Below are 15,772 nucleotides of genomic sequence, written 5' to 3' on the forward strand. Positions count from 1 at the left end.
CTCCTGAGTAGCTGGGACTATAGCATGTGCCACCATGCCTGGCTAATTATGTTACTTTTTGTAGAGATGGGAGTCTCACTATGTTACCCAGGCTAGTCTCAAACTCCTGTCCTCAAGTGATGCTCCTTTCTTGACCTCCTAAAGTGCTGAGATTACAGGCATGAGCCGGCCACTCCACTTGGCCATCATATAGTATTTTTTATACTTCCTGTATACCGTTTTTTCCCCCACACAAAATTATTAGGGAAAAATGCAACTGTTATCTCCTATTTTTAGTCAGGACTCCTAGTAAGTATTATTCTTAGAATTAATCCAACCAAGTATTCATTAAATATTTATTATGCATCTACTCTATGCAGTAACTCTGTAGGTACCAGCTACAAAAAGAGTAACAGTAATGATCCTCCTCATCCTTTCTAAGAAAGACTAAAAATTAAATCTGTTTATTTGATGACATTCCTTTCTATCATTCTTTTTTTTTTGAGACAGAGTCTCACTCTGTTGCCCAGGCTGGAGTGCAGTGGCATGATCTCAGCTCACTGTAACCTCTGCCTCCTGAGTTCAAGCAATACTCCTCCCTTTCAAGTAGCTGGGATTACAGGTATGCGCCACCATACACAGCTCATTTTTATATTTTTAGTAGAGACAGGGTTTCTCCATGTAGAGCAGGCTGGTCTCGAACTCCTGACCTCAGGTGATCTGCCCACCTCGGCCTCCCAAAGTGCTGGGATTACAGGTGTAAGCCACCACACCCAGCCTCTATCATTCTTTTGTTTTTGTTCTTTTTAAGTAGCCTACTATGATGTTTGGTGCAGTTGCTAAGGAAGGATTCCTAACTAGACTAGGAATGGAATTAAATTTCATGTATTTTAAATAAAGCATGTACAATAGTGTGCCGGAGAAGGTAAATATAAAAAATTAGTAAAGTTGTTGTCTTATAAGAGGACAGATCATTTAATTCTTGACTTCGATAGAGAAGTGTAAGTTGTTATAAATGTGAAAGTAACTACAGAAGAATAGAAAGAGAATATATAGTTTTCAACCTCTTGAGGAAAAAAAGGATAAAGGAAACTTGGTAAAACTTGCTAAAAACAGAAAGAGAAAACTATATCCAAGTTTAAATGAACGTACTGTGTTCAGATTTTTCTATTTGGGAACTGTGATTTGAATATAACACATTTTCATGTATTTTCTAATCTTTCTCTTCCTCTTTACAAGGTGTAGAACCTTATATACATCAGAAAATGAAAATTAAAGACATTGGACAATGTGCTGTACAAGTCAGTGATCACCTAAAGCAATCTCAAGAGGTAAAAATATTTTAGTAGTTAAAAAAAAATTTGAGCATGCAATGCTTCTCTTGACTATGCCCATTTTACCTTTATGTCTCTTAATTGGCTTCTACCTTTTATTGGCATTCTGTTTAATTTTTGTTTTGAAGCTATGCTCAGTTGAATTCCTGTTCTATTTTTTCAGTCCTCTCCACATCATTCTTTTTCTGACATTCTTCTTTATACAATTTACCTATCTGCTCAATAATTTATCCTGGGGATGTCTGGTATGAGAGAGAAAGAATTCAGGAGTTTTTGAAACTGTTTTCAAATACATGAAAGTTGTTGTAGGGAAGAAAACTAAGCTATTTTCTATACACTTTTGAGAGGTAGATCTAGAATCAACATATAGAAGCTACTGGGAGACAGATTTCAGCCCAATCTGAGGAGAAATTTTTAGCAATTGGAGCTTTCCAAGCATGGAATGATTTATTTCTGGAAGTAGTGAGTCGTTCACTAGTGCGATCAGTCAAGCATAGGCTGAACAAACCTTTCTGCAGGCTTGATGGAGGGGATTCAAACCTTGCAGGGTATAGGACCCTTAGTGCTTCTTCAGTGCTGAGATTCTCTGGTTTTGCAGTCTGTTTTTCTTGCCATCTAAAAATATGTGCCTTGTTTTAGTGCTGTATACCACGTGGGGACTTTGAATAGTTAGCTTAACCCAAGAAACCAAATTTTAAGTCTTTGTTTAAATATTATCTGTTTGAACCTGAGAACGGTTGAGACATGACCTTTACAGATGTATACTAACAACCTTAGATATTCTTGTAGGAATAGGATCTATAAAAGATTTTCAAAGTAAAGTGTCAGACTACTTGAGGATAATTGGAAGCAGGGAACTGTGTTCAGATTCTGGCTCTGTCACTTTCTACGTTTAAAAGCTGTGTGCCTCAGTTAACCTATGAGCTTCATTAGCTGTAGCTTTAAAGTGAGGCTAATGCCATCCTTATGAGATTATTGCTAGTGGACAGCAAAAACAACGACTATGAAAATGCCTACCTAGAGTCATGCCTATGGTATACTAGGTCTCAGGAAATAATTGAATTTGAATAGGAAGTCAAATAAGGTAGATCCAAGGTAATGTTATTTTTAAATAATTATCATCACCTGAGATGATAATCTTTTGATGATAAGACATAGCAATGTGATGATCTGTGTTGTCTGTCAACTTGTACCTTCATTCTTTCTCTCAAGTCATTAGATGATTGTGTATGTTCAGCCCTGATTAACTGATTGTATATGTTGAGTCCTCATTTTCTATGTTTGGTCTGTAAAAATTTCATATATTACATTTTCTCTTTGATATCTCCTTATGGGTAATTTCATTCTGTTAAAGTTTATCAACACACTGAGTTACTCTGATGTTGCACTAACATTATGCATCTTTCTAGCTTGGGTTTAGCATGTGTTTTAAAAGAAGAATATTGAGGTAGATGAAGAAAAATGAAATGTCCTCCAAGGAGTGTGTTTGGCAGACGCATTCCTGGAAACTTGGGGTGGGGCTATGTTAAGCACACACATAATGGCCTTACCCTTCTGCTCAGGATCTCAGCAAAAACTCTTTGTGGAATTCCAGGAGCACCACCCTCAATAGGAACTCCCTGTGAGTATTTCCAAGTGTTTATCTTTAAAAGTCTTTGACTTCTTTTTTTTTTTTTTTTTTCATCTTGGTTAGGAACAAAGGTTTAATTTAGTCAGAAAGAGAGAAAAAAGAAGTGTGTGTCAAATGACAATATTTTTCTTTTGTTAGCAGAATGATAATGATTTCTTCTCCAAGTTTCCTGTTTCTGGCAGCAAGATCTCACCTGAGTGCCTTTTAAGAATATAATGAAACACATACTCCCACAACAAATTAAGCATTTGCCTTTTCAGTGTCAAAACACACATGGAATAATGATTATCATATCTTTTTGGATAGATAAGATTATGAATTTGCATAAAAGAGTAGAAATAAATCTGTCTTGCTTAAAGAAACAGACTTAGACTGAACACCTGATTACGTTTATTCTTTAATTTTAAAAATAATTTTTTTTTCTTAAATTTTTTCCTTTCAGTTTATAAAGCATACCTTTTTTATTTTTGGTTTCTCAGTAACATCCTACTCATTAATGTAGTAACTCTGAGGAAGACTGAGACAGAGAGGGAGAGGAAGTCAGGATGGAGAGAGAAAGAATAGAAACTCACGTGGTTATAGACTTGAGTATCCTCCTGGAATTTTATTAATATGTATTTAGAGAAATAAAATTTGAAGAAAAACCAAGCAAAGATTATTCTATTTAATTTGTAGTATTTTTTGGACTTTTCTAGTTGCATCATCAAATTATTAATACAGGTAGAATTCAAAACCATCTACTCTATGGAAGTGCCAATTGATACCCAGGAGGTAGAAGGTGACTTTCAATTTGCAGTCAGCTCTATTAGAGATGGTATTTCTCAAGAGTTCCCATCATGGACCCTGTGCAAGCCTGCCTCCAGACTTAAAGGATGCATGACTTTCTTTTCCCAAAGGTTCAGTAGTTTGTGTTCATGCAGAGTAGTGGGTTATTGCAGCATGAAATTAAACAATAATTGTAATTGTACTTTCTTCCTTAAGGACCTTAAATACTGAAGATATTCTTTGAATGTATTTATCCAGACTTGCCTGTGGCCACCTGTGCATTTGAGCAGGGCATGTAGCAATTTAAAGAGAACTAATTTCAGCCTGTGAACATTTAGGGGCCACGTGGGCTAATGAAACTGATTTGTAGGCTTGTCCAGAGACATTCACAGACTCACTTGTAGGCATCTGCTTTGCATAGTTCGGGAACCCTTCAGTTTAATTGATCCAGAACAACACAAACACAGTTACATCTTATATAGTGTGATCACATAGCTAATTAAAAAAACAACAACTGCTTTTTAATTAGCTTAGGGTATACACAGTAAATGACTTACATGCATATCTGGTGCTCGTTTTTCTATAAAAACACTTGCAGGGCTGAAAACTTTATTGGTAAGATAGGGATTAGATGTAACTAATAATTCTCTTTCAAAATATATATAGTCATGCATCAATTAACAGGGATACATTCTGAGAAGTGTCATTAGGTGATTTCATCATTGTATAAACATAGAGTACATTTACACAAACCTAGATGGACTAGCCTCCTCCTATACACCTAGGCTGTATAGTCTAGCTTATTGTTCCTAGGCTACAAACCTGTACAGCATGTTACTGTACTGACTACTATAAGCAATGATATTTATTTATCTAAACACAAAAAAGGCACAGTAAAAATACAGTATCAAAGATAAAAAATGATACAACCATACAGGATGCTTACAAGGAATGGAGCTTGGAGGACTAGAAGCTTGCTCTGGGTGTCAGAGTGGATGAGTGGTGAAAGAATGTGAAGGCCTAGGACATTACTCTACATGACCGGAGACTTCATATGTACACTTAGGCTACACTAAATTTATACATTTTTTTTCTTTTTTAAATAATCAATTAACCGTAACTTTACTGTAACTTTTTAACTTTATAAATTTTAAATTTTTAAAAATCTTTTTGACTCTTTCACAATAACACTTAGTTTAAAACCCAAATACACTGTATAGCTGTACAAAAATGTTTTTTATATTCTTATTCTAGAAGGCTTTTTCTGTTTTTAAATTATTTATTTATTTATTTTTACTTCTTAAGAAAAAATATGAAGACACAATTACATACATTAGGCTAGGCCTACAGGGGGTCATCACTGTCATCAATATCACTGTCTCCTGCCTCCGCATCTTGTCCCACTGGAAGGTCTTCAGGGGCAAGAACATGATGGAGCCATCACCTCCTATGATAAAAATGCACGTATTTTACATGTATATAAAATATATACTCTGTGTTGTAACTGTTTCACGTGCTGTTTCCTTTTTTTGATCATTGTAAGATCTAAACAACTTCATTTTTTTCAAACAGGCTGAAAAGTTCAAATGGAGTTCACAGTAAGTTTTTCTATTTAAACATTTTATTTTTATTTTTTAATAAAATATTTTTATAAATATTTTAATAAAATTTTTTAATAACATTATTTTCATGCTTTTAATGCTGAGTTTGATTGTCCTGCTGATATGTTTGTCATTCTTTAAATTGTAGTTACGATTTTTGTCTACCATGCAATGTAGAAAGTTCAGTAGAACAGTAGAAAGTTGAATATCTTTCTTCAGACAAATTGGGATTGATGTCTGGTTTAAAACTTTTTGAATGACCTGTTTTTGACTGTTATTTCCCCATTTTCTGTGCGAATGAGGGTATAACCACTGAGCTCATTTTTACTTCTCACCAATTCTTACTGTCCTTTTGTTTTTTCACACATCGCTCATTAAGATCCATTTATGAGATTGTTATGTGGATGCCTTTTCCTGTATGGTTTTAGTAAGATCTGGGGCCCCAAATGGCTAAATAGGACTAGGTCATGTGAGAAGGCTCCCTGATAAAGCCACTATAGTTACTCTCAAACTTTACTGCAATTTAAAAATTCCTTTCCATATTCTTGAGCCCTGGATGTAAAGGCACCTTCATCTTCTGTATTCTTGTTTCATCACATTTTCTTGGGTTTCCAGGACCCCCTTTGCAGTTGATTCCTTCTCCTCAGCCTACTAACAAACTTAGGTTGTTTTCTATACAAAATAAAAAATAGTCTTTTTCTTGATTTGGCTAGCTTTCAAGCAGCCACCTCCAAATTAATAGAAAAAGGCAATTAACATTTGATCTTCAGCCCATGGGGTGTGCCCCTCCACTTCCTGAAACTCCACTACAAATGCTGACTCACATGACTCTTCTCGGTTCTCATTGAACTCAACGGCATTTGGTATTGACCATTTTTCCTTTACAGCATCCTCTCTTTTCTATGTTTCCTTGAGGCTCTTCTTCTTTGAATGTTCTACTTCTTTGTTGACTTACTTTTGGTCTTTCTGAGAGCCTCTTCCTTCATGCAAGCTAGAAATTTTAGTAATTTACAATCTCCTCCTCACCCCATTGCTTTTAGCCATTAACCTTGCCTTCTAACTCTGTCCCTCTGCCACCACTCCCCACCCCTACATCTTAAAAGCCATCTGTTTGGTCTTCGCTGTTGCTCCTGCCTTAAAACTACCATCATTTATTTCTCGAAACAAAAAGTGTATACCTTATTTGCCCTTGAGTTTGTCTTAACATTCTGATTGGTTTCTCTCCTTATAAACTTTCCTATGTTCCTATCAGAATTATCTTTTTGAATGATAAATCATCACTTAAGTAGAAGCCCTCAGTGGCTCCCTGTTACCCAAAGGTGGACTGAAAACCCCTGAGTTTTTTCTCAGTGCTCCTGAAAGCTTGATCTCAATCCAAATTTCCAGGCCCATAGGAATGATACTTTTCATTAATTATTTCTGCCTTGCAAAATATGACTGACCACACAGTAACACCTCCATGTGGAGGTCTAAAAGGTATCCCAAGCAAAATGTTCCAACATTGTCCTCATTTCAGGAAATGGTAACTCTGTCCTCCCAGTTCCTGAAGCTAAAGTCTTGCAATCATACTTGTCTTCCATTTTTTCACATCCCCATGTCCCATCTATCAGTAAACCTTTCAAAATATATCAAGAATCTGATCCACGTTGCTACTTCCATATAACATTATTTTTAAGCAATCATAATCTCTTCGTTGGATTATAGTATGGCCTCTAAACTATGGCTCTCTAATAGTCTTTTTCCAGAAACAGCCAGAATAATCCTTTTAAACTGAAAATTGAACTGAGTCACTCTTGCTCAAATGATGTTCCTCCTCACTTGGCAAAAGCAAAGTTCAAAAACAGTCTACAATACCTTGTTGTTCTGCTTTCCAGCCACCCTCCAACTGCATTTCTCTCAGTACATTTCACTGTGGCTACACTCTCCTCCTTAAACATGACAAGCACGAACTTGCCCCAGGGAATTTGTACTTGCTGATACCTATCACTGGAATACTCTTCATTTATTCATATTGCTGCCTCCTCTCTTCCTTCAACTCTGTGCTCAAATTTCACATTATGAAAGAGGCTTTGCCTAAGCATCCTATATCAAACAGCAACTTTCCTATTCCCCATGCTTTCTAACTCTCTTAAGTTGATGTGTACACACACACACACACACACACACACACACACACACACAGAGGCAGACGCACTACTATCTGCACTATATATTTATTTATTGTCTATTTTCCTTGACTAGAATGTAACCAGAGACTTAACCTGTTTTGATTACTGCTCTTCCTCTTGAGCATAGACTAGAGCCTGGCACATAGTAGGTATTCAATAAATGTATATTGAATAAATACAAATGTGGTCTCACAGCTCCTTAACTAGTGAAGTCAGAACTGAAACTCAGCTTTATCAGACTGGTACTTATACCCTTTAAGCATTTCACATGGTTTATTAAGGCCCTATCTTCCAGGTGGAATTAATGTGTTCCATAAACCTTTGTATATCTCTTTATTACATGCATTACTTAAACTGTATTGTGATTCTAGTTACCAGTCTCTTCTAATACATTTAATTTTCTGTATGGTGGGAACCACATCTTACCCATATCTCTCATGCCTAATATGATCCATAGTGGGAGTGGAATACTTTTTGTTTTTATTGATGGCTTCAGAAAGGAACAGTCTTTTCTGCTGATCTTACTTTTTACCAGCATTCCCCAGAGGAAGTGATTCTCATTCCTTTCTTTATCTAGCAACAAAAAGCCAGACAGATCTGCAAAATTGGGCTCATTATGCTGCTTACTCTACTAGATATAAAGCAGTTGCCATCATGAGACCAAAGTTCTCCACTTTAATTTTGATTTTTATGAAGTAGCAAAACTGTTGCAAGGGATTTCTCTAGAGCCTTGTAATTTAGGACTGGAGCAGACAGAAGAGAATGAGTTAAACTTGGAAGAGGTTTTCCAACACATATTCCTTGTGTAACCAAACAAATCTCTTGGTGCTATATTATCAACCCTCTTCTTTGTTTCCAATATATAGCTCTTAATGTGTTTTCATCATTTTGTTGTTATTTTAGGTCAGTGCAGTAGTCTGTTAATAACTTGGTATTAATACTGTCTTTCTGTGGGTACTGCATCTTGGTAGGGAGCTCAGAGAATCATGCTTCTGGGATGTCGTGAAGTATGATGGGCAGCTGAGTGCCTTCTGAAACCCAGAGGTGTAATTGGTTCAGAGGAAATATATCTTTGAGGCTAATATTACCTGTCTTTATTCAATTCCCTATATAAATATGTTTGGAGATATTACATTGATGATTGGAAGCTGTCAGGATACCATGCGCAATAATGTGGTTGAAAGATTTTAGGCAAGCTTTTTTGAATACTGAGAAGCTATTCTGATTAACCTGTTCAATAATAACTTTGAAGGCAATATATTCATAAGCATGTATTTATCTCCAGCCACGTAATTAAAATGTCAATCTTCTCTCTAATTTCAGAGATCTCAGTCTCCTTAAAAAGCCCTCAAGAGCCTCACCATTATTCAGGTAGGATGCATGTGCACACAGACATGTCAGCTGAGCTAAACATCTGTACTTCTGCATTTGTAAACAGAAACATTGACGAATTTCATGTTATTAACAGGGCTCCCAAGCTGAAAAGGTATTGTTCATTTTGATGGGAAGAACATTCCAATTTCTAACCTTGGCATGGACTTGGGAAAACAAGTTTTCAGAATTTAAGAGAATTTGGATTTTTACAAAATGTTTGCATTGCCAAGTTCCAAATTGCATAGAATAAAGATGACCTTGAGATCTAAAAATTATTTGCAAACTCAAAGCCAGCCCCAAATCAGATATCTCAATGTTTTGGACTGGGGAAAAGGCAGATCTGAAAGTAGTTATTTGAAGGTAGGATTTTGTACTTTCACTGAGCCCTCAGTGAGTATGATCACGGAATGAATGCCAACCCCACAGAGTGAGTTCAACAAAGATGTTATCAAACAGAGATGTCAAGGGTCTCGACTCTCTTAAGCAACATCACTTCACAGTGCTTCAGTTGTCTTTTCTTCAAAGTGGGAATAATTGTACTTGCCCTTCCTGAGGAACAGTCTGCCAAAGGGCTAGTTGAGAATTAAGAGGAAAACACTTTGAAATGCAAAGCAATATAAAAGCAACTGGACTTGTGCCATTGGGTGGTTTCTTGGGGGCCATTGCTCTCAGTGTTGCATGAGATAATACATGAGCAAGCCTTTTACCAATCTAAAGGTTGGTACATGAGTACAAGCTTATTGGTGCGGTAATTACTGTTATAATTATATGAGGTTATTTGTTCAGGGTCTAGTAATAGACTGCCTTATCCTGAATTCTCCTTTGTAGTGAATAGAGTTGCAGTGCCTTCCACACTCCTCAATCCAGGCTCTTATAACTGGGTCTTTCAGCTCGGCAGTAATCTATTATTTTGACTCCAGCCGTCAACTTAAGAAACTCTCTAGTGAGAAATACTGTAACTCATATTGACTCTGAGTTGTTAGGTTATGGCTCTTAACAGGGAAATGCAGATCACTTGCTTCTAATTAAAATCAGTCTTCAGCTCTCTCTGGAAAAAGAAGATGAACTGTGCAAAGTGAACAGTAGGTGTCCCCACAGTCCACTGTGCTTTGGATTTGCTTTGTAAAGGAAAACCAAAGTCCACAGATCAAAATGCCATTTAAAAGAAAGTTACACATATGTATGGATTAGTATGTAATTTGTTACACAGGAGAGTAGAGGTGATAGTCCTACCTCAGACCATGTGACATAATCTCGTATTAAATGCCTCTAAAACTGGGATATCTTTCCTGTTTAAAGCACAGTTTATTTTTAAGACAGTATTATAGATTATATTTTTGATAATGGCAAAAATAAAGAGGTCTTTGAAATTAAATAGCATTATGTGAATATATTGATGTGGAGAGGCTTTCTGTAAATTCAGCGCACTGATGCATACTTAAAATAGAAAATCTGTTTTTGTTTGCAGCCATTGAAAGGAATAATTTAATGAGGCTTTCTCAGACCATACCATTTACACCAATCCAACTGTTTGGTGAGTAGCATTTCTACCTTCTTGAGGTTATGCCAGGACAGAGGCATAAAATCTGAGTGAATCAAAGGAGAAAGCCTGTTGCATTATTTTAGCTGAAAATTTTGTTTTGTCGATAGTTGTAGTTTAGTGAGATTCGTTTTCGAAAATGGAAACTCCTGTTAACTGTTAAGGTCAGCATTCAGGGACAAAATCTAATACTATGGGAATAAGACCTATAATGAGCAGCAGTTGGGAAGAAAGCAATAATGTTGCACCTGGCATTCACTGACTCAAGGCTGGAAGTAAGTAGGAAAGAAAAGAACAAGCCAACCATTTATAATAAGCACAGGAGAAAGCGATAAATGTCAATATGGTGCAAGCCAACATGCATCTGAAGAGAAATGCTTTGTGTATTGTTTTTTGTTTGTTTGGTTTTGTGTACACTAATTGCTCTTACCTCAGACTGCAAATGCCATTTTAAAAGTCTGGAGAAGAAAAGAAAAATAAGCTCACGCTGGCTAAAGCTACCAAAATTTCTGTCTGGCAGGGTAAGGCATGAACAAGTTGACAATATAGCAGGGGTCCCCAAACTGTCCTTGATATTGATGCTTCTCATACTGTTCACCTGGCGACAGACCAGGTTTGCTTCTGACTATTATTGCAGATGCCTTCTCCTTCCATTTGGCCCCATGGCTGGCTTTGCAAATCAGTAGCTCTGCTCTAAAGCCTCTAGGGATTTAGAACTCTAAGATTCTTCAGTGGCATTTATCTGGGCACCAAGAATAAAGATTTGAAAAGTTGTTACTGAGCGTTACCTAGATGTATTTATTGGTGAGGAATTAGATGCAAGAGTGAGGGAATGGATTCTTTTCTTGGCAAACCAGTACAGCCGTTCATTAAAAATACAAAACAAAACAAAAATGACTATTTGAAGGAAGCAACGGTGTAAGGAGGAAATGGAACACCAGCTGGGGCTGGACAGAAGTTGTATATAGATTATGTTGTTTTGTTAAGAAACATTGAACCCTGACTTAGTAGCATTTAGGTTCATTAGGAGTTTCTCCCTCTTCAACAGCCTAAAAGTGGAAGCTATGTAGCAGTTAAGTAGCATTTTGTGTCTAAAATCCTTTAAGTGGGATTGAGTTTGTATCTGAGGCTGTAATTCACTTTAGCCATGTTAGCCTATTTAATCTTTACAGCAGCCCAATGTAAATAGTATTTTCATCCCCATTTTTCTGATGGGGAAACTGAGGCTTTAAGTAACTTGTCCAAAGGGACAAAGGAAGGAGGGAGAGGCTCTGGGATATGACCTCGGCACTGTTTGACTCCAGCTGAGTTAAACCATGCATTTTCAATGAACTAATATCACCCCCAGAAAAAAAGTTTTTCTTTTAATGGTCTAAAGCACAGATCTACGTATAGCACATAAGCAGATATACAGAATATTTTTAATACAAGTTGAGCTTGTAGTAAATCCAAGCTGAAATTCATCTGAAGTCCAAAATGCTCCAAAGTCTGAAACTTTTTGAGTGCTAGTATGATGCCACAAGTGGAAAATTCCCACACCTGACCTCATGTGACAGGTCAGAGTCAAGGTACTTTCAAAACTTTGTTTTATGCACAAGATTATTAAAAATTATTTTATACAGGTACCATTAGGCCATATATTTAAGGTGTATATGAAACATAAATAAATTTTCTGTTTGGACTTGGGTCCCATCTCCAAGATACATCATTATGTATATGCAGATATTACAAAAATCTGAAAAAATCTGAAATTTGAAACACTTCTGGTCCTAGCCATTTTGGATAAGGGATATGCAACCTGCATTATGTCATGAGAAGAACAATTAGAAGAGAATGTCTAATTAGGCTCCTTAGGAGGATGATAATGAACAACACCATCAGATTAAACCATCTCTTTAAAAGTATTTGTCTTTAGCAAAAGAAGCATGTCCTTACTACTTTGTTTTTGTCCAGTTATAGTCTACAGTAAGAAAAGCTTAATTCTTTTGTATGCTCTGATACTTTGTCCCTTCTCCCCTACCCCACATCTACTAGACAATAAACAACATGGAAACATGGCCAGATTCATGCCCTCATTCTGTTCTGTTCCCTGCTAGCTCCATTCTCCTCTGGTCATTTGGGTAAACTGAACTGATTCTGCATTGATGTTTGGGATACTATCCATGTCACAGTCATGGCAATCTTATTGAACTCCTCGCCTTCACTTCTCTTTGCAGCAGGAGAAGAAATAACTGTCTACAGGTTGGAGGAGAGTTCCCCTTTAAACCTTGATAAAAGCGTGTCCTCTTGGTCTCAGCGTGGGAGAGCTGCAATGATCCAGGTGTTGTCCCGAGAGGAAATGGATGGGGGCCTACGTAAAGCTATGAGAGTCGTCAGCACCTGGTCTGAGGATAACATTCTGAAGCCGGGACAGGTTTTCATTGTCAAGTCCTTTCTTCCTGAGGTTGTGCGGACATGGTGTAAGATCTTCCAGGAGAGCACTGTGCTTCATCTTTGCCTCAGGGTAAGTCTGAAACTTGGAGACCCATAGCCCAGAGGGACAGGCAAAGAAAAGAGATCTGGCTACATTCTTATCTAAGGCCATTATCTTCAACCCAAAGGGAGCCTATTATTTTTTAGAGGTAGTATTGCTTTGTGGGACTTTTGCTTTTGGGACAGGCAGTGGTGGGAGCTGAATAAGGCTAAAAATCACATTCAGGTAGCTGTAGTTAATTTCATGGTTATAGCTGTACAACAGTTAACCAATATTTTTATCAGTGCTCCTTATTTTGTAGGAAATTCAGCAACAGAGAGCTGCTCAGAAATTGATCTATACCTTCAACCAAGTGAAACCACAAACCATTCCCTACACACCAAGGTAAGAAAACCTTGGCACCTTGGCCCTTTATTTTAAGTAGGAATTTCTATCTATCTCTTCTCAGCCCATAACTCATGAGAAATCATATCCATGGGGAAATTCCACATGATCTTACTTTTGGATTCTTCCATAATTTTAGGACTGGCAAGGAGAATTAGAGATCCCAGAGATACCTTCCTGTTGATCACCGAACTAAGAGGTTCAGAGGCTGTACCTAACATTTCAGTTATGTGAAACAGACAGACCTTGGGTGTTATTATTAATGTCCAGGGGCATTATGGCAGAAAAAATATTCTTATTGTAAGCATGGTCTCTTCCTTAAATATCTTATCAAAAGTAGGAATTTTATAAGAATAAACTCTTGTTACTTTCACTTGAGTGTCTTCATACACCTGCATTCATTTATTGAGACACGCACAGATCATAACTTGGTGCTGGACTTAGAGTAAAACTTCATTCTTTCATTTATAAGGAACTTTATAGAGCACAGCAAGAAAAGTTGGGTCCAGCACTTACAAAAGAGTTGGAAAGTTGCCTCAAAGAGAAGGGAGGTGGGTAAACATGGAGAGAAAAATTCCCGATATTTGCATCCTGTCCCTTTCATAGAGAGGGCAAAGGCATGTGCATTGAGGCTGCATCATAGGTCATCTTTCCTGCTGATGACTGTTTAGTAAGGTAAGTCCCACTTTTGCTGTATTGTGGGGTGTCAATGGCCTCTTTTTCCTTAACAGGTTCCTGGAAGTTTTCTTAATCTATTGCCATTCAGCCAACCAGTGGTTGACCATTGAGAAGTATATGACAGGGGAGTTCCGAAAGTACAACAACAACAACGGTGATGAAATCACCCCCACCAACACCCTGGAGGAACTGATGTTGGCTTTCTCTCACTGGACCTATGAGTACACTCGGGGAGAGCTGCTGGTTTTAGATTTGCAAGGTGATTGATGTTGTAGGACTTGATACGACAGGCATGAGGAAAAGTGTAAAGAGATCTTGCAAGAACCAGAATGGGTAATATATGGAGTTGCTGTTTTTAGCCTTGAAGGGAGGTAGACACATTTATTTCAGAGACATTGTACGGTTATGATCATGGAATCTGCCATGTTATTTCTCACTTAGGTAGAGGGAAAAATGTAGGCAGATGATTATCTGTTTAAAATTTAAAGACATCTAAATTTTTTTTTTTTTTTAAAGATGGGGTTTCACCATGATGGCCAGGCTGGTCTTGAACTCCTGACCTCAGGTGATCCACCCACCTCGACCTCCCAAAGTGCTAGGATTACAGGCGTGAACCACTGCGCCTGGCCTCAATTTTTGAGCAAAATGGGGAATGATTTTTATAATACGTTTTCCAGTTTTATGGCTTCACCTTAGTCTTATGTTAATATTTAGGCATGCATTTATATGCCTAAGAACCTTGAATTCTGGGTGTTTTTCATGATTTTGAGCTCATTGCTTTAGCAATTTATAATTTAGCTTGTTCTCTTTGCTGTGTCCCTTGTTATAATAGTCCATGAAAGTACACAATCTGAGAGAGGCAACACAGCACACTCTTATTTAATGGAAGCCTTTGATCAGCACATCTCCCGACTATCAACACCTCACATGTGACTGATAATCCTGCGGCACAAAACAGAGTATCTTTAGCAGGCTTTCCTTGCAGGGGCAGAACACAATGAGTATTAAGGCCAAAGTTCAGTCCTTAGGCTCACTGACTGGGGCTTTGGTTTTAAATCAGAGATTTAGCACAGGAAGTTTCATAGACGTTATCTCATTTAATCCTGGAAGCAGCACCTTGAGGTAAATATTATGGAAATTTAGTCCCAGAAAGTTTAAATAACATGCCCAAGGTTACACAGCTACTTAAGCTGTTCTTAAGACATCCATGTTCTTTTCTTTTCACTGTTCTTGTATTTCTTATAAGAGTTTCATATGTAGAAGGTAAAACCATCTTACGGTTTACAGTTTGTTTAAACAACTTGAGGCTTTTTCTTTTCCTCTCTTAACTTTCCCAGCTCTCTGGTTCTGGGTTTCTATGCTGAAAGCCAGGCTTGGAGGTTGGAGAATGTAGAGCTAAGCAGACCGTCTTGGGGTATCATAAGCAATGCCCAATAAGACTGCAAAGTCACTTGATTGAAACTTGTGTCACATGCTCAAGGATGTGACACAAATTTTTAAACTACATGTAAGTGCATTTTTTAAAATGACATATAAGTGCTTCTGTCCTTTTAGATTTATGCTGCTCACAGAGTTGAATTGTATTTCTAATTCAATTCAAACCCAATATTTTAGGAAGCAATATAAACAAAGTTAAAATGACTGAGTTGATTCAGCTTTTAAACCAGCAAGTACTTGATGCATGTAAACCCAGAGCATTGATGCCCAAGGCATCTATTTTTGTAGCTCAAATTGGAGAGAGGTTGATTGTTTTCATCTGCATTTGATGGTTTGTGCTTTGAGTTTTGGGTGGAGTTGTTTAAAAAGGAAAAACAGAAAAAAACAAAACAAAACAAAAAAACCAAAG

At 37.2% G+C, this 15,772-nt stretch overlaps 1 protein-coding gene across 20 annotated transcripts in view; it reads left to right on the forward strand.

Annotated features, from left to right (window-relative positions):
* TRPM6 (transient receptor potential cation channel subfamily M member 6) overlaps positions 1-15,772 on the forward strand; it is a 375,800-nt gene that overhangs the window by 159,137 nt on the left and 200,891 nt on the right. For 17 of the 20 annotated variants that reach the window (XR_012516553.1, XR_012516546.1, XR_012516543.1 and 14 more), the window contains 8 exons: positions 1,219-1,310; positions 2,876-2,934; positions 5,281-5,306; positions 8,801-8,848; positions 10,320-10,385; positions 12,608-12,894; positions 13,166-13,248; positions 13,980-14,185. Coding sequence is in view for 2 of the 20 variants with exons in the window: in XM_010341208.3 (XP_010339510.2) it covers positions 1,219-1,310; positions 2,876-2,934; positions 5,281-5,306; positions 8,801-8,848; positions 10,320-10,385; positions 12,608-12,894; positions 13,166-13,248; positions 13,980-14,185 (867 nt within the window). In the remaining 18 variants the exon portion in view is untranslated. Of the gene's footprint in view, positions 1-489; positions 594-1,218; positions 1,311-2,875; positions 2,935-5,280; positions 5,307-8,800; positions 8,849-10,319; positions 10,386-12,607; positions 12,895-13,165; positions 13,249-13,979; positions 14,186-15,772 lie in introns of those variants that run through there. The other 3 variants (XR_012516552.1, XM_074394663.1, XM_074394662.1) reach the window with 3 other exon arrangements.

This window comes from Saimiri boliviensis, chromosome 2, assembly GCF_048565385.1.
Source record: "Saimiri boliviensis isolate mSaiBol1 chromosome 2, mSaiBol1.pri, whole genome shotgun sequence".
Taxonomy (NCBI): Eukaryota; Metazoa; Chordata; class Mammalia; order Primates; family Cebidae; genus Saimiri; species Saimiri boliviensis.